Source organism: Octodon degus, unplaced genomic scaffold (assembly GCF_000260255.1).
Source record: "Octodon degus isolate 3935 unplaced genomic scaffold, OctDeg1.0 scaffold00023, whole genome shotgun sequence".
NCBI lineage: Eukaryota > Metazoa > Chordata > Mammalia > Rodentia > Octodontidae > Octodon > Octodon degus.
The window spans coordinates 8,087,389-8,110,383 of NW_004524599.1; the positions used below are offsets into that span (position 1 = coordinate 8,087,389).

Consider the following 22,995-nt stretch of genomic DNA (forward strand, 5'->3'; position numbering starts at 1 on the left):
AAAGAAAGAAAGAAAGAAAGAAAGAAAGAAAGAAAGAAAGAAAGAAAGAAAGAAGAAAGATAATTTTTATAAATGGGAAGGGGAACAAAAGCTAGAAGTAAGGAGGGGGGTAGGAGACAGTTAACTTGTGTTATGTATAAGTACAAACTCTGCACAATAAATGCAACCATTATGTTCTAATACCAAAAAATGGTTGAAACAACAAAACCCTTGCATGATGATGACACACAGACTGACATCTAATTTTCAGGGTCACAACAGTGGCTGCTCCAGGAAATGACTGGAAAAGTGCTCCCAACAGGGCTTCTGATAGCACTGGGAATGTGTTTTCTTGTGGTAAAAATGGTAGCACTGGGAATGTGGTAAAAAGTAGTGTGAAAATGAAATGATCATTTCAGTTCTGGTATGTCCAGTTTTCTGTAATAGTCTCTTTCAACAAAAAGTTTAAGAATATCATTGCATGGACAGGTGTGCAATATTTACACAAATTTGTAAAATAAAACTTGAAACTTCACAGACATCATGGCTCATTCTGTTCTGCTGCACCAGGTTATTTTAGGGCCTGCAGGACCAGCATGGGTTGTCCAGATTTCAGATGTTCCTGGATTTATATTTAAGGACTTGACTGCCATAAACATTCTAATTCTTTTTTTTTTTTTTTTTTTTTGCAGACCGGGGATTGCACTCAGGCCCTTGAGCTTGCCAGGGAAGCACTTATTCCTTATTCCACTGAGCCACCTCCCCGGCTCCCCCTCCACGGCCCCTATTTAAGGGCTTGAATGCTGGTGTTTTCATTTATGCAATAGTTACCTCACTTCTGTGTGTGTATGTGTGTGTGTGTGTGTGTGTGTGTGTGCACGTGTATGATACTAGGGATTAAGCCCAGAGCCTCATGCATGTAAGACTAGAGCTCTACCACTGAGCCACATCCCTAGTCCTTCACTATTTTTGAAACTCAATTATGGTGGACATCTTCAAGGCAACACCAATGACTAGAACATTCAACTCATAGTAGGGCATGGAGGAATCCCTTGACCATCTACAAATCTAAGCAGAGCCTCTCAGGTAGGAAGGTTTGCTCAGTTGGTTGTTTTTGGGAGACAGAATCTCTCTCTGTACTCCAGGCTGCCCTTGAACTCCTGTGTGATCTCCTGCCTCTGCCTCCCAAGTGATGGGATTATAGGCCTTCACCACCGCACCCAGCTGCTTTCCTTCATTTTAAATCATGTGATTACCCCTCCAACCTGAGCAATGATGAATTTGATTTCCACTTCATCCAATCATTTTTATTTATTTTTTATTTTTACTTTTATTTTTTGTCTTTTTGAGACAGGGTCTTGTTATGCAGCTCAGGCTAGCATTGAGCTCACTTGGTAGCCCAAGCTGTGCTCAAACTTGCAGAGATCCTCCTGTCTCAGCCTTCCGAGTGCTGGGACTACAGGCATGTGCCACCATGCTCAGTGCCATTTAGTCTTTCTTGAATTAGCTACTCTAAGTCTCTACAGAATTTTTACTTAAGTCAAAACCCTTCACAGAACCACATTCAGTGAGCACCCTGTGCTAGGAAGGTGGCACTTGCTTTAGGGCTTAGGTATGGAGTCACTAGTTATTAGTTACAGAGGTAGGCTTTACTTCTCATAATCCCTACCCCTGTCCCTCTGTCCCCCACAGCTGAACTAGTTATTTATCATTTGTTGGTGGGAGGTACTAAGTTTGAAGAGCTGAAGGATTTGTCCATGGTGAGAAGTCAGAAGAAGTCATGATTCAAGACCCTGCCCCTGGACAGAGTCCACTCTCTGCAGGCTACTGTGATCCTGAAGGTTAATGAGGCAAGGCTATTTCATGTGACCTGCTCCTTCCTGTCCTTGCCCCTGCTGAGATATGAGGACGGAAGCTGGCAGGATGCCCCTCACTGAGGCACGCTGTTTTGGCCTGGCCTAGGTATCCTTGATTTGGGTAGAAAGGACACAGAGGTTTTTTGCTGCAGCATAGAGAGAGGCGATTCAGTTTATTTGACAATTGAGGTGTCCTTTTCAGGAGTTCAAAATGTAAGCATGTGATATAGGGCAGTTGCTGGCACCAGCAGGTAATTGAATCTTAGGTCTATCTGCTTCTAAGACTCCCTGTCACTACATGCTCCAGAATTAAAGCAAAAATAATCCAGCATCCTTTTCTGAGATCACCTAGCCCAGTGATGGTGAATCTTTTAGAGACAAATGTCCAAACTGCCACCCAAAATCCCCTTATTTATTGTACAGTGCCAACACTGCAACTAAGCCTGAATCCTGAGGTCTTCATTTAGAAAAAACAACTCTACATTAACAACTTTGTCTTAAAACAAAAACAAATACATGTGCCATAGGTTTGCCCCCACTAACCTAGCCTAGTTTATTTTTATAGAGGAGACTAAGGCCCTGAGAACTTAAATGGCAAATTTAAAGCCTAATAGCTAGTGAAGAACAGAGACTAGGACTTAGAAAGTGAAGTTACATCATGGTCCCTAACCCCTGTTATACAGTACAAGGGCTGGAGTTTGAGACACTTATTAAAAGAAAACAAAACATTCACACATGGCCTGTAATCCTCAGTTACCCTGCTACTTTTAGTTGTACAGTGTGAAGGGTTTACAAAATCAAAGTTGGGCTAGGGTGTTGCTCAGTGGTGGAGTACCTGTCTCACACACATGGGACCCTGGTTTTCATCCTAGCTCCACAAAAAAGAAAACGAGAAAAATTTAAAAGTCAAATTCATCAAAACTCAAACCCTTAAGAGACACTCAGAGATTACTCCGGAGAAAGTAAATAATAGGGGCTGGAGAGATGGCTCAGTGGTCTAAAGCACCTACTTGAAACAAGCTTGGCAAAGCACAGGGACCACGGTTCGATCCCCAGCACCACATGCCAGCCAGACCCGCCCCCTGGTGGGCTGAGCTGGCCACACACACACACACACACACACACACACACACAATAAATAAATGTAATAAATAAAAATAAATAAATATTTAAAAAAAAGGAAGTAAATAATAGCACATCATCGTCATTGTTATGAGACTCACTATTCTCCAGAAATAACCCAGATGTATCTTTTTCTTTTTGTACTAGAAAATCGAATTCAGAACCTTGCACTTGCCAAGCAGGCACTGTGCCATGGAGCTATATATATCCCTGACCCCAATCAGATATATCTTATGGGATAAGGTTGAATTCAAATAATTCTTTTTAATAAATTCTCAAACCCCTCTCCAACATTCTCTTATACCTTAAAATCAAAATTAACCAAGGACTGAGTTGGTTAAGTAATCTGTTCAGTCACACAAGCTGTGGACCAAGCTAGGGCTTAAAACAGAAGTTTCCTTCATGCTGCCCTGCAAAAATCAAGCCTCATGTAAAACAACTGAATTTGATAACTGGGGCCTCTCAAATTAAGTTACATATGTAAAAGTGAACAAGAAGATTGAATCTGAGAGAGGAGAATATGGAAACACTTGGTAAAAAAAAATGCACTAAGATTTGGGTGAATGCAAAATATCTTCATGTCAATTCCATATTCACACACAGGCTGGTTTTATGAACAAAATGCTTATGATCTGAAAAGGATGTGTTCAGCCCCATGTTAAGCATTACACTGGGTACAAAGGGGCACATGGCCAGCTTGTGAGGAATGTGCAGTTCTACTCTATAGCCAACATGTACACACAGAGTCAGGTGATGTATTAGGGAAAGATGAGTTTCTATAACAAATATACCCCCAAATGCCTATGGCCTGGTGCAACAAAAGCTCATCTCATGTTCAAAACAAACAAACAACAGGAAAACCATATTGGATTCACAGTAAGGTTGTCAATTTTTTTTTTTTTAGGGGAAGTGGAATATTCAGTATGGAGAAGAGATAAAATGTACCTCTAGGGCTGGGGAGATAGCTCAGTAGAGTAAGTGCTTGCCTGGCAAGCATAAGGTCCTGAGTTCAATCCCCAGTACCAGGAAAAAAAAAAAAAAAAAAAAGTACCTCTAGCTCAGTACCTGGCAGAGGCTATCCTACCATCCAGTCTCCTGCTCAGTCCTATCCTCATTCCTCCTTCCAAGAAGAGGAAGCCACTCCAACACAGTCTGTAGCAGAATTCTGGCTCATGCTCTAATGCCCATATGCTTTAAATAAATCAACTTTGTTGATTTTTTTAAGTAACAGATGAAAAACTCAGTCTGGTCCATGTGTTATGTCTTAAAAGTGTAAGCCAGATGAAAATATTTTTACTTTTTAGCAAATCACTATTATGGGATATGCAGAAAGTCAACCTGGAATACTCGAACTCTGCATTTCCTTTGAAAACAGAGCTGTTTCTGAGAATTACAGAATCAACACAAAGATTTGTTACATGTTTTAACTTTTTTTGCTTTGAGTTTGTGTAAGGTAATGACGATTGTTGAAAGTGGCTGATGGGCACAAGAAGACTAATGCAGGAGTTCCTGTGCTGTTATGTATGTTTACACATTTTTATAATAGTTTACCAGTGATCTCCACGTGGCTAGAATGGGCAAAATACATTTAAACGTTAAGGAAGTTAGACACCCAAAATGGGAATGATGTAGCCTGGCTGGCCACAACCTATAAAGCATGATTGTGAAAGGGCTCTTTCATATCTTTCAAGTCTTAGCTGTGTTGATTTCCTTTTCTAAGAAATGATGCTATGTCCTAAACAGACATCCTAACTCCTTTTAGAGAGTTAAGAAAGCAAAGGAAGGGCTGGCCAAATAGCTCGGTGGATTAAAGCACCTGCAAACAGGCACAGGGGCTGGGGGTTTGATCCTGCCGTGCCGGTGCCAGCCCTGCCCCCATTTCCCAGGGTGCACTGAGATGGCAATTGAGACTGGGTGTGGTGGCATGCCCGTGTAATCCCAGCTCTTGAGAGGCTGTAAATAGGAGAATCACTAGAGTCTGCTCTAGTAGTAAGACCCTGAACACCTTGTAGACCCCTCCCTAAAGTACACAGAGAAAAAGAAAGCTAAGGAACTGGTTAAACATAATTTCTGCTTCTTTCATGTGAAAGAGTTCTGAAGACAGCAGGACATCCTTTGTGTTGTTAAGGGAACATGCTGCTGATGGATGACACATACTTTGCCATGTTAACTGATTGTAAAGGTTCAGTCAACACTTTCTTTTGGTACTGGGAGTTGAACACAGACAGGGCTTTCACACTGAGCTACACCCCCAGCCCTTTGTTAAATAATCTATAAAGTTTGAGACAGGACCTCATGAAGTTGATATACTGACCAAGATGGACTCAAACTCTCAATCCTCCTGCTTCAGCCTCCTGGACTCCTAGGACTGTAAGTATGCACCACCGTGACCAGCTCAGTCAAGCTTTCTAATAGCTTTAAAAATGACATCAACAGAACCAGGGATATAATTCAGTGCCATAAGTACCTGTCTGGCAAGCACAAAGTCCCAAGTTTGATTCTCGGTACTGAAAAAAAAAGTAAAATGAACAGGAAAGTAAAAATGATGACAACATCATTAAGGGAAATCAAAGTAATTAAAAGTAAGTAAGCATCCATCTGAATGTGTAAACTGTGAACATTCCTCCTGGCCCTCTTTGGGCTCTGTCTAGTTTTACATGACTGATGAACATCCACAAGGACATGCATTTGCAGTGAAATGGATTTAAAGTGGTTTTATCCAGTATTTCATGGATCTCATTAATGTAGAAATCCTAGGTCACAGGTTCTTATATATTCATAAGTGGACAAACAAACACAACCTCCCACTTGACACCCAAGAGAGGGCAGTGGAGCAGCCTGCACACAAAACTTTGTCTGCGTGGCTAGAGAGTGAGGTGACATAGCATCCTGGGCCTTTCACAGCCATGAAGGAACAATTGGGCCTCTGTAGGCTTCTTGTGTTTCCTCTTCTATTCTGGAAAGAGATCCTCTGCCACAGGCGCACTTTAATGGAGAGCTTGTCACTGCTGGAAAATGGCAATTCTTTAAATCTCAAAACAGCCTTCCTAAGTAGCCACTCCACTTGACTATGCAAGAGGAGTTTGAGGTTTGGTTACACAAGGTCATGAAACAAGGCTGAAATTTACAGTCAGGCTTATCTTCCTCCAGGGTCGCAACTATTTCCTCCATCTAAGCACTTCCCTGATATCAGTCATCAGCACACACAACTCTCACAAAACCTACAGAGCAACACCTTGTCAGGTTAATCCCAGAAAGCTACTCCTCACATAAAGGAGTTTTCCTTCTACTGGTAGCTGCTGCCTTTTTTCTTAGTCAAAGAGGTTTGGGTTGGAAAGCAACAGTACTGCACGTGCAGCAAATCTGCACGAACACAAGTCTAAGTTAGCAGTTCTCAAAGTGTGGCCCCCAGGTGAGCAGCACCAGTATTAGCTGGAAATGGGTGAGAGATCCAGACTTGCAGAATCTCAAGCTGGTTTTTGGGCCCTGCGGCAGATTCCAAAGCATGCTCAATCCTGAGAACCCCTGTACCAGACGCGCTATTGTATTTACCACTCCTAACTTCTCTGGGAAAGGAGAAGTAAACTAAAGCTTGGCATAAACTAAGGCCAGTATCACCTTGTTAGCAAAATTAGGTGGAAGGATTCAAACCATGTTTGTCTGGCTTAAGAGCCCTCATACAACTCAAAGGGGAAGGGAAAGAAAAGCTTTGAATTAAGTACAGAGAAACAGGATCAAGAGATTTATGCAACAGAGATCATTATATATTGAATATATATTGACCACTGTATTACTTACATTGATATACACATCAATTGTATGTAGTTTTGATATATAATTAATATTTTATTATTTTAAGAAGCCATTGAAATGCAATACTACCTTTTTGTTAAATAAGAAAGACAAGTGCTGCTTCTATAAAAAGATTCGTCTTATAATTACTAGGGAAAGATGGGCTATGGAATGAGTTGGAATAATGGTCTTGCCAGTTCTAAAGTAGTAATTATATTAATCCTTTCTGCTGGATTAAATTCTTGTTAAATTCAGCTTAGTGGGTGTTTGCCAATCATAATTGTGTTTATGCTCCATTAAATAGTTATATATACTTTAATCCAATTCTTCTTGTCTCATAAAATGTTTTAGAGATGAGGAATTAAAAGCTAATTAAGAGTAGTGTTTCCTAATCATTTCCTTCTGAAGCAGAAGGGCAGAAATGTTGGGCCCCAGATTCCCCAATGGAGGAGGTGATCTCAGTTATTCCACAGGACACAAGGCTTGAGAACGAACCCCCAAGGCTGATTCCACAAATGACAGCAGCTCCAGCATGGATTAGTTACGTAAATACCCTAGAATCTGTCCCTGGCTTCTCCAGCAGGAGCTTGGCACCTCAAGACACAGACTCACCTGCCCAGATCTCCAATAACAAGGGCATATCACAGATACACATCTTCCCCGAGTCCACTGCATTTGCTGGCTTGGGAAGAGCCTCTTTACAGAAGAGGTCCAACAAGCCAAACAGGTCCATAGCACCAATACAGTATTTTGAAAATCATGTTCACATTTATGTGTGTGTAATGTTATCTGGCTATACAAAAATTATACATATGTAGCTATATTAAATATTTATATGCTTCTAATATGGAGTGAGGGGTTCTAGATATTGAACCCAAGGTCTTCGCACTAAGCTACATTTTCAGCCCTTTTTTTACTTTTCATTTTGAGAACTTTATTAAGGTGCTAATGCTGGGGTTCAAATTAACATTTTTCCTGCCTCAGTCTCCTAGACTATAGAGTTTACAGACATGTACTACCATGCCCAAACACGATAGCATTTTGAAACTGTTCAATGGCTAGAAACCCCTGGAAGTATGTTTTATGGAATTTCTCCTTCAACCAGAATTTATCTCCACATTGACAAAACAAGCATTGTGGGCTGTCCTCTGACCATAAAAATCTAGCATCTCTGGTCACTTGAGTGTCCCAATGACATTATATGTGATTCTCCTACTCAGTAGATGTTTATAATTCTCAGTCCTGGTTACGACAGACCCAGTGAGTACATCCTTTGTGGTTCCAAAACAGTTCTAAATTTGTGCTGATGTACAAGGAGCACAATGCATACTTTGAGAGACTGGGTAGCACTCAGCCCCGCCTAGGTGTGAGGATCTGGTAACCGTTCTATAGAGAACACATGCCTGCCGAATAGTTCAGTGTTTACATCGGCTGAGAGCTACACCTGCAGGGCTGTTTTAAGTTTCTCTCTATTGTTGTCTTTGCTTAACCTTTTATATTCTTATATTCTTGTTTATCTAGTTTTTCTTTCCTAAGCCAATAACAAAGAAGCAGTCTCAAACCAATTAAACCACATACCAGGTGGACTGAGGAGCAACTGTGGGAGAAACTCAAACTAGGAACCAGGAAGGAAAATTCATTGGAGGTGGCAATTGGTCCTACATGCCTGGGGCTTTGTCACGGCCTCATATGTTACAACCCTCTACTGAAGAACCCTGGGTGGCTACCTGGGAACCAGACATTCTAAAGAAGGACTCTGTCTCATTAACAGTCACACTGTAGTTTGGTGTGGTGCACACCTATCCCCCAGCACTTGGGAGACTGAGGCAGGATCGCTGCATTTGAGGCCAGCCTGGGCTACACAGTTGAGTTCCAGTTCAGTCTGAACTACATAGCAAGGCCTTGTCTCAAGACACAAAAAACATGTACATTCCATCTGGTACTTGCTAATTGTACAAGGTCTCGTGAACATGGTGGAATTATTTCTCCAAGCACTACTTTATCTACTAGTTCTCTAATCTTTACTGTGAATATTACCCTTGCCCCAGGTCAAGGACATTTGTATACTTTCCTCTTATGTTCTCCTAACTATGGGGGCACACTCCTGCCCCACCCCAACCTGAGCCATCCAGCAACCTGCATGTTCTCGACTCAGGTCCTGGCACAGTGATAAATGGCCACGTGGGGAGCGCAGGGCCACATGCCATATTCCTACACTAAGGAGCTCAAACCCTGAGGAGGTGAGAAAGGAGATGCGTCCTAGCAGGTAATTATAATGCAGGGCTGGCCTGCTGTGGCCTCAGGAGCACCAGAGTTGAACATAAGGTGTCTGAGGAGAGGATTACATGGATGGCTTCCGGAATCGGTGTCATCCACCATGGGACATAAAGGATGAAGAGGGATCAAACATACTAGTAGGGCATCCTTTATGAGAAATTATCACTAGAACCATCAAATAAAAAGAGGTACAAATGGCAAAATGTGTAGGGCAAAGTGGTTATTGAACTATAAAGTGTGATTCATCAAATAACAAGGGACCAGGGTAGAGAGACAGGTGACATTCAGGTCATAGATGTCATGATGTACTGCTTAAAATAATGAGAAGCCACCACAGAGCATCAAGCAGGGGCTAAAGTGTTCTGGCAGCCTCTCCCAGAGTTCTGAACAACACCATCACTGCACACCTAGAACCCCTTGAATAGGGTCTTACAAAATGCTTTGACTCTGGATCTCAAAATGCTTCAAGACAACCTAAGGTTGAGCTCTGGAATTAAACATAGTTTTCTATATGTCTGCATACAATCTATTTAATAAATAACACATCTTGCAGAATTTATTTCTCATAGACAATATGGCACCTAAAATAAAGAGTGTTTTCCTGAATATTTTTGTGGTGCAGCTATAAAAAATTCATTTGAGATGAATGTTTAATGTCAATGTCCATTTGAAATGATGTTTAATTAGTGATGTTCACAAATGCAAAAAATAAATAAATAAATAAATAACCTGGAAGAATATACAGTGAAGCAATAACATCAATAGTTGATAGAGTGCAGGCTTTCAAAATTTTAAGCCTTATTAGTACCTCCCTGTTTCATTTAGTTTTTACTTTGTGTGCTAGGGATGGAACCCAGGGCCTTACATATGCTAGGCTGGGCTTCACCCCACCTCACACCCCAGTACCTCCAATATTTTTTAAGCCAATTTAGAATTACGATGACAGCTCAGTGGTGAGCTTCTATTTAACAGGCATGAAGCCTGGGGCCCCAACCCCATAGGGAAAGAAGGGGAGGAAAGAGGGAAGAGGAAAGGAGGTAGGTGATGGTGAGGAAGGGGAAGAGACAGAAGAGGGAGGGAAGGGGAAGAGATAGAGGAGATGTAGGAAAGAAGCCTCTCTGATACAGTAACTGAAGCACTGGTCCCATGTCCCCTGGCTGGGAGAAGCAACAGCCATGCTGAGCTGGCACTAGGCAGAGATGTGAAAAACCTGCACAGAAGCCCTTGGCAGGTGGTGGCTATCAATCCAGAAGGGATACCAGTGACTCCAGTTAGCAGTGCCTGCTATCTTCCAATGTGCACACACACACTTGTGTCCCTGCTGACCTTGTTCCTTGCTCAAATAGCTATGTAGAGAGAACTTCCTTCCACAGCCCTTCTCATTTTTCCCAATCACCCTTTTCTCCCTTGGGGATCCTGCAGGAAATCTGCTTATGATCCAGAAGAAAGAATAAAAAATTTGTTCTTTTCCTATAGCAAGGCAAAGAACTCAAGCTCCAGGCCACTGAAATCCCAAGATCGGCCCCATTGTGGCCCTGGACAAGCTTTGTGAGCACCACAGCACATCACTCCATCTCAGCCTCACTACCTTCCTGTGCTCCCAGCATAACCAGGATCCCAGTGGAGAATATAACATCTGGCATAACTCTACCAATAAAAACATCGGTTGCCACATAAGGAATATTTACATGTGTTTGTTAGGTATTTGTAAATAACAGGGCTAACACTATACTATGATAAACTATGGTTCACACCCCCTCCTATGAGTCTTTGTGACCTGATAATTTAGCATCTCTGAACATAAACAGGCTATGTATCTGTCTGCTTTGGCTCCTAAGTATCTTCTGTGACTCCAGCTCTTAGGAATTCTAAATTATCTATGACCTAAAAATGACTTGTTGCTTTCAGATACAAATGTGGCTTCAAACTACACACAGAAGTGTGCCAGGTGAGACTCCTACACAGAAGAGCCAGGAACGACTGCGATCATGGCAAGTAGGGAACCAGTGTCACACAGGATCAACACCCACAGCCCTGCAGCTATGATACTGAAACAAGTGTACTGGGAATGCCCTGAAAAAGACACTGCAGGACCACAACTATGGGAAACAGAATTTTGAAAACAAGCCCAGCTCTGAATCAAAGAGGACGTGTATCACTATCTTTTGCCTTCAGCTGCCTGGTATACTCTGGATTCCTTTCCAAATCATACAAATACTCACAGCAAGATTTTATAATACAAAGGAACCTAGGGCTGCAAATGAATTTCTCATAAAAACCTGTGACCTAATAATTAATAATTTCCTTTGGATCAACTCCAGCTTGAATCTTTCTTAAAGTTTCTACTCTCTGCTACTCCTCCTCAAGACAAAATATCAGGCTGCATTAGTTGACCAGAAGTGAATGAAGTTCAGACCTTAGAACAAGAGACATTTAAAGCATAGCAAGTTTGTGCACATCGCAGAGGCATCTAAGAGTCTTCTTTAAAAAGAGCTCCCTTGGGCTGGGGAGAAAGCTCAGTAGTCAAGGCACCTACCTGGCAAGCTCAGCAGTTTAAGTGCCTGCCTGGTACGCTCAAGGACCCACATTCAATCCCCAGGCTGAGACAGGAGGATCACTATGACTCTGAACTGCACAGCCCCCCATCCCAAACCGCTCCAGGGACTCCGGCTTCCTATCAGTAAAGCCATGTAACACCTTCCTGATAGAAAAAGTTTTATCAGTTACTGCTGGGTTTTCTTAGATATCATAACCTTACAAAACCACAGAGGTGGCATGAGCTGTCTCTAAAAGCAACCACAGTCATCGTTTTCTAAGTACTTAAATTTTGTTTCAAATAACGCCAAATGTGTCAGTTCCTAGAGAAGTAATTATTAGGAAACTCAATCTCATAAAAAGAAATGGAAGCCAGGTGTGGGGATGCACGCCTGTAATCCCAGCCCTCGAGAGGCTGAGACAGGAGGCTTGCCCCAAGTTTGAGGCCAGACTGGGCTACACAGTGAAACCCTATCTCAAAAAAAAAAAAAAAAAAAAAAGGAAATTGGTACCTACCAGGAATCCTATTCAGGGTCACCCAAAAATGTTCATCAGGGCTATATGTGTCTTTTGACCACTGTAGTAGATCAATGGCCCTTTGGTCATCCAAGACAAAGTTGGCGAACTCCCGGGTAAGAGCCACATAGGCTGTGCCAAAGTAGATGGTCAGCCGATGTGGAGGTGAGCTTTTCCGGATATAGGTATTTATCACAAACGAACCAAGCTTTCCCAGGTATTCTCGGTGCACGAATTTAGTCCGCCCGACGGCGTGCGCAGGGGGCAGCACACCAGGGGTGATATTTTTCCCTTTAAACCCTTTCAGGTACTGGACGATCTCCTTGTTGGTCTTCAGGGGGAAATCCTGCCCACAGGTGTTGATGACGTACTTCCAGGGCACCTCGGAGGCCACCAGGTCTCTCAGGCAGTGCAGGTCAGCCTGGAGCCTGGAAAACCCTGCATAGACCACGGGCTCCATCCTGGAAGCCAGGAAGGCGTTCGGGAAGCAGTCCAACAGGAGCCGCACGGCGCGCTTGAACTCGGGCGACGCCTTGGCGTCCACGTGCACGCAGTAGACGTTGTGCGGCATGTAGACGGCCCTGAAGAGCCGCTCGAAGGTGTCGAAGTCCTTGTGGACCACCATGATGTAGGCCAGCGGGAAGGCGGCCTCCTCCTCCGACAGCGGCCGCGTGATGTAGTGCGCCAGGCGCAGGTAGTCGCGGCAGGGCGCGCGGCCCAGGAGCGACTGCCCCGCGCGGCCCCACACGAAGGCGCGCCGCCCGCCCAGAGCCTGGGCGCAGGCGTCGAGGCTGACGGCCGCGACCCCCGACGCGTTCAGCCTCTGGTACGCCTGTGGCGGGCCTAACCGGCTGTGGTAGAATATCACAAAAATAACCACGCTGAGCGCCGCGAAAGCAAAACAGCAGTTCTTCCAAAAGTTCATCATTCGGCGCTTCCCGGGGAAAAGCACCTCCTCTCTCCAGAGATGAAGAAGAACCGCGCACAGCGCCAGAGACCACAAGTGTCACGGGCGGACGGACTCCCCGGCCAGGCTCCCGGCTGACAGCTCCGCCCGAGGGCGTCCGTCCCTCAGGGCTCGGACTCCGGCGCGTCGCGCTCCGCGTCCATCCTCTCGGGTTGGCGGGAGAAACGGCAGCGCTGCGGGAGGCTGAGGCTGCGTCCAGCGCGCACCTCTCGGCTCTGCTCGGCTCCGCTCGGCCGGGCTCGGCTCGGCCCGCTCCGCCCCGCCCCCAGAAGCCTCATTTGCATATGAGAGCTAGTACGCTGCAGCTCCCCAGTAAATGAGCGGAGGGAAGGGAAAGTCTTGCTCCCCTGCGCCCGCGAGAGTCGCTGGCCTCACCCCCGCCCACCCCACTGCCTGTCTCCCTCCTCCCGCCCGAGGATCGCCCTTCTCTACCCGCGCTCCCCGGTTACCGTAAGTAGCTCTGTCTTTTTCTGGCCAGCCCCACAATTTGCTAGCAGCCCTGGGAAACCACAGCACATCTACCCCTTGGGCTTTACTCACTGTTACCTGTTTGCATCACAGCGTTATCTCGGACTCTGGGCATGCATCAGATAACCACCAGATAACAGCAAAGGCCCTTGCAACATCTCCAGTAGATTATCAGTCACAAAAAAAAAAGAACAGAAAAGAGAAAAAAATCTTTGACCAAGAGCTCTGCAGTAAATGCTGAGGTTGTGACATATGTGTATGGGAAGAGGGAAGTAAGAACGAGGCCTAGGGGACACGGGAGAGCCTGACCTGTCACCCAAAGGGTCACACAGACTACACATGACAAAGTAAACACACAGTAGTCTGAGAAATGTAATAGCCATGTTTGCAGAAAGCACAACTTGGTTCCCATTTCACCAGCGCCTCAGAGCCCCTGAACTGTTAACGAGGTATCATCTACAACGTGTGACAGACTAGTTACTGGGGCTCTTAAAAGCTGGCAGAATTGAGGTTAGGAGTCATAGTCTTCACCAAATTTCCACCTTCCTGTACTGTCAAAAGAAAGCACAGGGTGGACCAGATAGCTTAGCGAACTAAAGCTTAGGCAGACGTAGGGAATGGGTTGATCCCCTGCCTGCCGTGCGGCCCCGCCCCTGGGGCTGAGACAGTGACCGGGGCACGCGGCTATAATCCCAGCGTTTGGGAGGCTGAAAACAAGAGGATCACTACGAGTCTGATCTGTGTAGTGAGACCTGTAGACCCTGCACTAAATAGATGAAAAAAGAAAAAGGAAAGAAAAGAAAGCACAAATGCTTCAGGGCTGCTGCAGATGTCCTGAAAGTACCAGCCTGAATCCTTCAGGGGAACCAGGGTGAGCAGGCCAGACCACAGGGCAAGGGCTTCTGGGTCCTCACCTGTGCAGGTGTTTCAAGCAGACCTGCAGCCAGTGTGGAGGGTGTGGGGTTAGATCTGGCCCTAAGGATGAATCCAGGGGCAAAGCAACTGTTTGGGTCTTGCCCCCAGCTCGCGACCAATTATCCTGCTGCCTTGGCTTCATGGGACAGCTGCACCAGCTGCTCCGGTTAGGAAAACACTGGTCGCATAATGTCGCCATCTCTCTGCCTCTTCCCTACCTAGTGCCACCCCCAACTTCCCTCAACTCACTGTAAAACTAGTGAATGGCAACTGGGGACTGCAGGTGACAGAAATTGATTTGGGGAGTTGCCAGAGTTGGCAGGGCTCTTGGAGATCACCAAACACAACCTCTTTGTTGTACAGATGAGGAAATTGAGGCCAATAAAAATACTCATCTGGAAGTCATTCAGTTTAACCCAAACCTAGGCCTTCATTTTGCAGCTCCGTGGTTACAGTGTTGGAGCCCGAGCCTAATTGGTGACCAGAATAAAGCTGCTCAGTCTCTCAAAGCACCAAGTCCTCTGCCTGTGAAATGGTAACAGAGCTCGTATTTCACGGAAAATCTCTAAGGAAGATGAGAAGAGCAAACTCCTGCTCATGGTTTAGCAGGAATTCAAGCACCTGGGATGAGATCAGTGAGCCCTGGCTGTGATTATTATTCATGTCTCTTCTTTTGGAAACCATCCAACACTTCTGACTATGCTAATGACATTTTGATTTCTGTTCTTCGTAATAGAAAAGAACACTTACCTTAAGGCTTTTAAATAGATTGATTTATTTCCAGAAGTTGAGTACCTCTCTCTTCCTTCTCTGTCACCCCACCCTTACCCCACCCAGTATGGCCCAGAAAAAATGAAAACACATACAGCCAGGCCTGTTGACTCATGCCTGTAATCCCAGCACTGGGGAGGCTGAGACAGGAGTATTGCTGAGTTCGAGGCCAGCCTGGGCTACAGTGAGACAACAACAACAATAAAAGAACAACACACATGCACACAATGTGGGTATATGTACCATGTCTTTTTTTTTTTTTTTTTTGGCGGTACTGGGGATTGAACTCAGACCCTTGCGCTTGCCAGGGAAGCACGTATTCCACTGAGCCATCTCTCCAGCCCCTAACAATGTGAGTATATGAAGGGAACAAATGCACAGTCCATTTTGATGTTTTCCCTTCCTTCATTGTGCTAAGCCACATCTTTTTTCTGCAAAATTCATGTTTGGCAGGACTTCAGGGAACAAGAGAGGCAAAGTTGGAGAGAGCACGGAAGGGTTTTCTTTCCTTGCAGATTCAGGCCTTGAGTTTCTGTTTTCCCCTTCTCCTTGCCCCAGGCCCGAGGAAGAGGAAGCTCAGGTAATGCAAAATGCAAAGCAAATGCCAAGAAATCATTCATCATGATTTGTGAAAGCAGAACACACATGGGGTGACTGCAACATAATTTATAATTCAAAACAGCAGTATCACACGAACAGCTATCCACAGTGCATCCTGGCTATTTGCCGTGGTTTAGATGAGCAGACTGAGATTAGAAAGTGATGCCATTTCATTGGCCAGCCCTGCCAGCAGAGTTGTTTCACCAGTCTCTGTGGTAATCAAATAGGCATTTTCTTCCACCAAATAATTAGGAGAACTAAGCTATTGACTTCCAACCAGCACATTCTTTCTGCTCTGTTCCCTCTAGCTGGCTTAACATACTGAAAACTGTCTGTTGTCCAGTGGATATTTTCTATCCTGCCTCTCTGTGCCCCAGGATAACCTTTCTGGGAATGAATCAAGCAACAGGGCAAGGACTACAGCTTGGAGCACGTGATCAGCTGAGCCCAAACATTAGAACAAAGCCATAGGCTCTCTAGAGAGCTTTCTGGGTGGGCAGGAGCTTGGCATTCCCATCGATCTTATACACATACTTTGTTTTTTGTACACCTTCATGGGGTACATTGCTGTAAATCAAGACATGTGATGCAGCGTGTGCTTATGTAATCAGGGTAACCAGCATATCCACCTCTTCAGTCCATCTCTTCAACCATTAATCATTTTGTTACATGCTAGGATTTCATACTTGTCTAGCTATTCACAAATACCTTACAGGATGCTGGCCAAATAGCTCAGTGGATTAAAGCACCTGCTTAGACGCAGGGGCCGAGGGTTCAATTCCCGGGCCTGCCATGCCAGCCCAACCCCCAGAGTGTGCTGAGACATTGATTGAGACTGGGCATGGTGGCATGAGCCTGTATTGCAGCACTTGGGAGGCTGTAACAGGAGGATCACTACGAGTCGACCGATGTAGTGAAACCCTGTAGACCCTGTACTAAATGCATTTAAAAAAAAAACAACAAAAAACCTTATAGGTTGTTTTATCCAGTACTTACCCTACTGTGCTAAAGAAGAATCAGAAGTGATTACATGAGTTTTATTAAAGGCCAAGCTACAGAATTGGAATCCTTGGCATCATAATTATTGGCGTGTGTGTATATGTGCGTGTGTGTGTGTGTGTTGTAACAGGGTCTCATCATGTAACCCAGGTTGGATTAAACTCACTGCCATCTTCCTGCCTCAGCCTCCCAAGTACTAGGATTACCGGTGTGCACACTATGCCAATAATTATTGTCTGTTGAATCAAGGCAATGCTTATTTATTTTTAATTGACATATAGTAGTAGTTGTAGATATATTATATATGAGGTGCAATACTGTCATTCAATACATGTATAAGTAATATGCAACAATCAAGTTAGAGCAATGATTACCATTTTACATATTAGGAGCCTTCCAACTCTTCTGACGTAGTTATTTTGAATTATACAGTTAACTGTTTCAGACTGTGGTAAGCCTACCATACCAAACAATGCCAGAGCCACCCACACTGCCTGTTCTCCCTCATTGGTGGAAGCTCCAAAAGGCCTCGCTCAGAACTGAGTCCTCTCTGACTAGCAAGGTCACCATGCTGCTCTGTGTAGCAGGCTTTGGTTGTGTGTCAGTCTGGCCGTGTAAACAAAAAAGTCTCCTAGCAACCAAATGGCCCATTGTTGGCTGAATTTGCTCTCCTGCTAGAGAACTGAACGATCCCTGGCAGGTAAGGAAAAGCAAGTGAGAGGGAGCAAAGCTGGTGGACCGGCGATGGCTGTGACTCAACAGATCTGAACTGAGGAGGGGCAGAGCTCGGGGCCACAGAGGCTGCCCCCGACTCTCTCAAGTGAGTGGCTTCCTCCCCATATTAACAATAATTCCTGGGGGCTGGTGAGATGGCTCAGTGGTCTAAAGCACCTACTTAGAACAAACTAAGCCAAGCAAAGCACAGGGACTGAGGTTCAATCCCCCAGCACCACATGCCAGCCAGCCCCGCCCCCTGGTGGGCTGAGCTGGCCACACACACACTAAATAAATAAATAAATAAATAAATAAATAAATAAAACAAAAACAAAAACAATAATTCCTAAGCTTTAAAAATGTTATCAGGGGCCGGGGAGATGGCTCAGTAGGATAAGCGCTTGACTGGCAAACGCAAAGATCTGAGTTCAATACCCAGTTCCACAAAAAAAATAAATAAATAAATAAAATAAAAAAAATAAAAATGTTATCAACAGGGCTGGGAAGATGGCTCAGTAGAATAAGCGCTTCCCTGGCAAGTGCAAGGGCCTGAGTTCAATCCCCAGTTCCACAAAAATAAAATAACATAAAATGAAAATAAAAATAAAATTGTTATCAACCAGTAAATAGAGTTTTAAATGGTGAGCGCATGGACACACCCTCAAGGACAGCTTCTGGCCACCACCCCGCCTGGTGTAAGCACGGGCGCGGCCTGTCCATCCCAGGAGGCTTAGCCCATTAACCCTCCACATAGAGCAGATCAGAACAAAAGTTCCTGAGCTATGAAGAGAAGAAATCGCACCGTAGAAGAGGCCTATGAAACTGAAAGACAGTGGCTTCTAGGTGACGATAGGAAGAGCCCTGAAAAAAAAAAAACAGTTCAACTCAAAGCACAGATATAAGACGTGAATTAGGTGCAGGATAACCAGTGCTGATTCAGTTCATATCCCATCTTATTACTTCATAGGGTCAGCGGATCTAGCTTTTATAAGATCACCAAGGTTGTCCACCAAAGGACTTGAAAACTTGAAGATCACTGCTAGACTTTCTCTGAGAATAAGCAGAGTACAGTCCAGTGTGTGGTGCCCACCTGTAAGCCCAGTACTTAGCGGCAAAGGTGCAAGGACCGTGAATTGGAGGCCAGCCTGAGCTATGTGCTGAGTTCAAGCCCAGCTTGAACTACATAGTAAGATCTTATCTCAAAAAAAAAAATAATAACAATAATGAGAATACAAAAAGTGAGATTAAAAATATAAATGTATCAATAGCTATTCTGCATATTCTATTCTATTATTTATTCTGTTGGGGTTTTATTTTTTACTTTTTTGAAGTAGGGTCTCCATATGTAGTCCAGGCTCGCTATATAACCAGGATGGCCTCAAACTTGCAGTGATCCTCCTATCTCAGTCTACAAAGGGCTGGTATTTATAGGTATGTGTCATTATGCCCAGCTCCATATTTTATTTTAAAAGGCATATCTGAAAGGTATTGATTACTTTTTTTCTTTTGCAGTGCAGGAGATTGAATACAGCTCTCTGGGCAAACACCCGTCTACTGAGCTAACACCAGCAACCCCCCCCCATTTTAAAAATTAATCATTTTGGGCACAAAAGGCTAGATTTTTGTTATCTACAAAATTTTCAATTGTGACATAACTTCCTTCTCAAAAATTCAATACCAAACCAGGTATGTGGTGGCACATGCCTAAAATAGCACTCAGGCAGCTGAGGCAGGAGGATCCCTGTGAATTCAAGGCCAGCCTGAACTATGCATTAAAACCCCCATCTCACAAAGACAAAACACAAACAAACAAAAACCCAAAAACATGAGGCAAATATGTTTAGCCCACCTGGAGATATGGCTCAGCAGCATAAGCACCTGCCCAGAAGCACAAGGTCCTGAGTTCGTTCCCTGGTACAAAAACAATGTTTACCCCGTGCATGTGTTATCAGATGTCAGCACTTGTTTTGGAAAGGGCCAGGTGGTAAATATCTTCGGGCCATGGTCAGTATCTGTCCTAACTACTTCACTGTGCTATTGTCGCACAAACATGACCATAGCCATCAGAGGCTGTGTCCTCACAGAACTTATCTTAGGGCCACTGAGATCTGAACCTCATGCAGCTCTTTATTCTGGAAATAGGCTTCCTTTGATTCCGTTTGTTTTGCTATATCTAAAATATTTTTTTTTTTTTGGAACCGGGGATTGAACTCAAGCCCTTGCACTTGCCAGGGAAGCGCTTATTCCACTGAGCCGTCACCCCGGCCCCTTATATCTAAAATATTAATTTATTAAATATGAAATAAAGTGTTAACGTAGAATAAAAATTGAAAATTTAAATTCGGCTTATATTTTAAATCATTATGATATCATAGTTTACACAAAATTATCAGTTAAATACAAAATGTAGTATGACACTAATTGGAAATATGGACTGGGTAAACCTGAAAATTCTGAAATCACTCTTAGAGTCATATGTTCAGTTGAGGGTATGTAAATCTACAACTGGAAATTTTCTGAAGTAATTTTAATGTAGAATTTAATGTTCATTATGGGATTAAAATAAGAATTTCTCAGGGCTGGCTTGATAGCTCAGTGGTCTAAAGCTCCTGCTTAGGCAAAGAGCAGTGGGCCTGCCGTGCTGGCCCCATCCCCAGGGTGTGCTAAGATGGCAATGGAGACTGGGTGTGGTGGCACATGCCTGTAATCCTAGCACTTGGGAAGCTATAAACAGGAGAATCACTGTGAGTCAGATCTGTGTAGTGAAACCCTAAACACCCTGTAGACCCTGCCCTAAATACAGAGGGGAGAAAAAAAGATTGTTTCAGGGCTGGCCAAATAGCTCAGCAGATTAAAGCACTTGCATGCAGGTACAGGAGCTGGGGATGGGGTGGGGGGTGTTTGATCCCTGAGCCTGCACGCCAGCCCTGCTCCCGGGAGCCTGAGATGGCAATTGAGACTGGGTGTGGTGGTGCGCACTTGTAATCCCAGCTCTTGGGAGGCTGTAAACAGGAAGATCACTATGAGTCCAATCTAATAGTGAGACCTTGAACACCCTGTAGACCCTTCCCTACAATGCAAAGAAAACAAAAATAATTTCTCATTCTGGAATCATTCAGCATTGAATCCAGTACACAAACCAAAGTCTACTTGACACTACAGATTACACAGAGTAAAGCAAAATAAAAATATCTTATACAAGATTAAAATATGACAGCACACAAAGTATTTTGAAATCATGGGTTATAGTTGCTAAGCTATAGGCATCAAGGGATCCTTGAGAGATCATGGTATCAGATGAGCCTGGAAAATCAAATCATATCCATACCGAAAATGGAGATGGATAATAGTTATTTCAGCTGTTAGAAATCAGCACTTAATGGGTCAAGCAAGCTGAAGGCTTCCTTTGATTTTGTTTTCAACCTTTGGCTCAAGGGCAGTGCACCCACAGGCGCCAGTTCTGCTCCAGATGGAATCATAGGGCTACATTTTGTAACATCAGCGCTGTTGCAGTCCCTCTCCAACCTGCAGGAAGGGTGACCCCTGGAAAACAGTAAGGTTGCCCATCTCAGCCCACACTGTGACGCCCCTTCTCATGCCATTCCTGGTTGTGAAGGGTGAAGTGCTGGACTGCTAAAGGGCTTAGACCAGGAACTTGCACTCTGTGCCTCGGTTTCCCTTCCCGGCATGTGGTGGTGACAGGAGCTACCTCACAGCACCAGGTGGAACATGTGGGATGCTGAGTATGAAAGCAACTGCAGAGACCTTGTCCTGGTACCGCCTAAGCCTTGGTCTGGGCTGGAGGTGACAAGATTCTCAGGGGCAGAGGAGTCTCTTAGGCTGGGCCCTGCAGAGTACTCTTTTTATCTTGTTTTCCTGTCTTCTGTAAAACATTAAGAACACTGACTTCACAGGGGTACTTGGATTTAAGCAGGCAATCATAGCCCTGGGATGTGGCTCAGTGGTAGAGCATGTGCAAGGCCTTGGGTTCAATTCCACCACAAAGGAGTAGGAAAAGGAGAACAGGCAAGCACAGGACAAAAGACCAATCATTGCAGTAATGTATCTTAATATCTCGCTCACCTTCCCTCCCTCTGCTGTTGCTAAACTCAGCTCACACATGACCCTAAGCACCCTGGGCACATTCCTAGGTAGATTTGGAGATTCACAGCAGCTGTGCATATGGGGGTCATTCTGCTGCCTAGAACCCCCACCCAGCCCAGGAGAACATCTGCATTCCAGCCCCGCCCCTCGAGCCTGTGTTATCAGATACACGGGACCTGCTTGCTCCCGGACAAGCACCTGCGGAGCACAGAGCGAGGGCCACAGCTACAGCTCTGAGTGCAGACCTCTGGCGGGGCTGAGGGGTTGAAGTCCGGCTGGGTAGCCCTGAAGGGGTGTGGTGCTCTCTCTCTCTCTCTCTGGGTGAGGAGCAGGAGTCTCCCTGAAGGTGTCTAGAAAGCCTTCTGCATCTGCTCCTGGATCATCCCCCCCTCCTGCATGCCTGCTTTCCTCATTCCTTCCCAGCAGCAACAACAAAAACAAATCACAATCCAAACTTTGATGTGTGCTGCATTCTGCTCAACGTTAAGAAAGCACAGGCACTTGTCTTTTCAAGCCACTTTTGTCTGCCTGCAAATGCATTCTCTGAGAAAGGCTTGCAAACTCATGCGGAAAGTGCATGACGTCTTCCCACCTGGGTATTCTGGGTTCTCTGCGCACACCAGCTACCTCCACAGGCTGCCAGCCCATCTTTCTGTTGTGGTGGTGGCGGGCTGGAGAATGAGCCCAGGGCCTCTCTCTGCTTCTGAGCTCCACTCTGGCCCCCTCCTCCCACATCATTTTACCATGCCCCTGCCAGAGATCTGTATCTGGGGGATCCTGTGTCTTTAGGTTGAGAATATTTTCAAATAAATGGAAACAAAACAATCTTAAAACACAGATGGGGAGTTGGGCATGGTAGCCACGCCTATACTCCCAGTACTCCAGGAGGGAGGCTGGGTGATTTATAATTTAGTGAGACTTTAATGTAAAAAAGAAACATATAGGCTGAACGTATAGCTTATTGTGAAGGCCCTGGGTTCAGCTCCTGGTTCCTAGTAAGAAAGACGAAGAAGAAAAAAAAGGGCAGTGATTTCCTCCAACTTCTAATTTTAGTAGCCCGATTAAATCCTTGACTTGTTTAGAGCTTATCTAACACTCTCCAATTCGCTTCTTTCCCAGAGGGCCTCTAATTCGCTTGCTTTAGACTGGTGAGGCCAAGTGCTTGAATAAATTCCCCCAAAATCAGATGTTTCTTCGGCTTTCCTAGAAGTTAAAGCTGGAAGAAGAAATACAAATAGAAAGGTATAATACAAGTAAAAGGAAAGCAGGATCTCGAGGACTAACTAATCAAGAGAGGGAAAGGAGAAGAGCTAGAAAACATGACAATGTCAAGCCATACAGTTATATGTAGAAGATGGGCAAGGCAATGATCCTGAGAAT

At 44.6% G+C, this 22,995-nt stretch overlaps 1 protein-coding gene across 3 annotated transcripts in view; it reads right to left on the reverse strand.

Moving 5' to 3' along the window:
- Window positions 1–22,995, reverse strand: part of Gcnt2 (glucosaminyl (N-acetyl) transferase 2, I-branching enzyme (I blood group)) — a 93,154-nt gene that overhangs the window by 30,630 nt on the left and 39,529 nt on the right. Inside the window, exon 1 of one of the 3 annotated variants that reach the window (XM_004628370.3) lies at window positions 12,078–13,229. The exons of the other annotated variants lie outside the window; for them this stretch is intronic. Within the exon in view, the coding sequence (XP_004628427.3) occupies window positions 12,078–13,005 (928 nt within the window). The 5' untranslated portion in view covers window positions 13,006–13,229. Of the gene's footprint in view, window positions 1–12,077; window positions 13,230–22,995 lie in introns of those variants that run through there. 3 annotated transcript variants of the gene reach the window in all.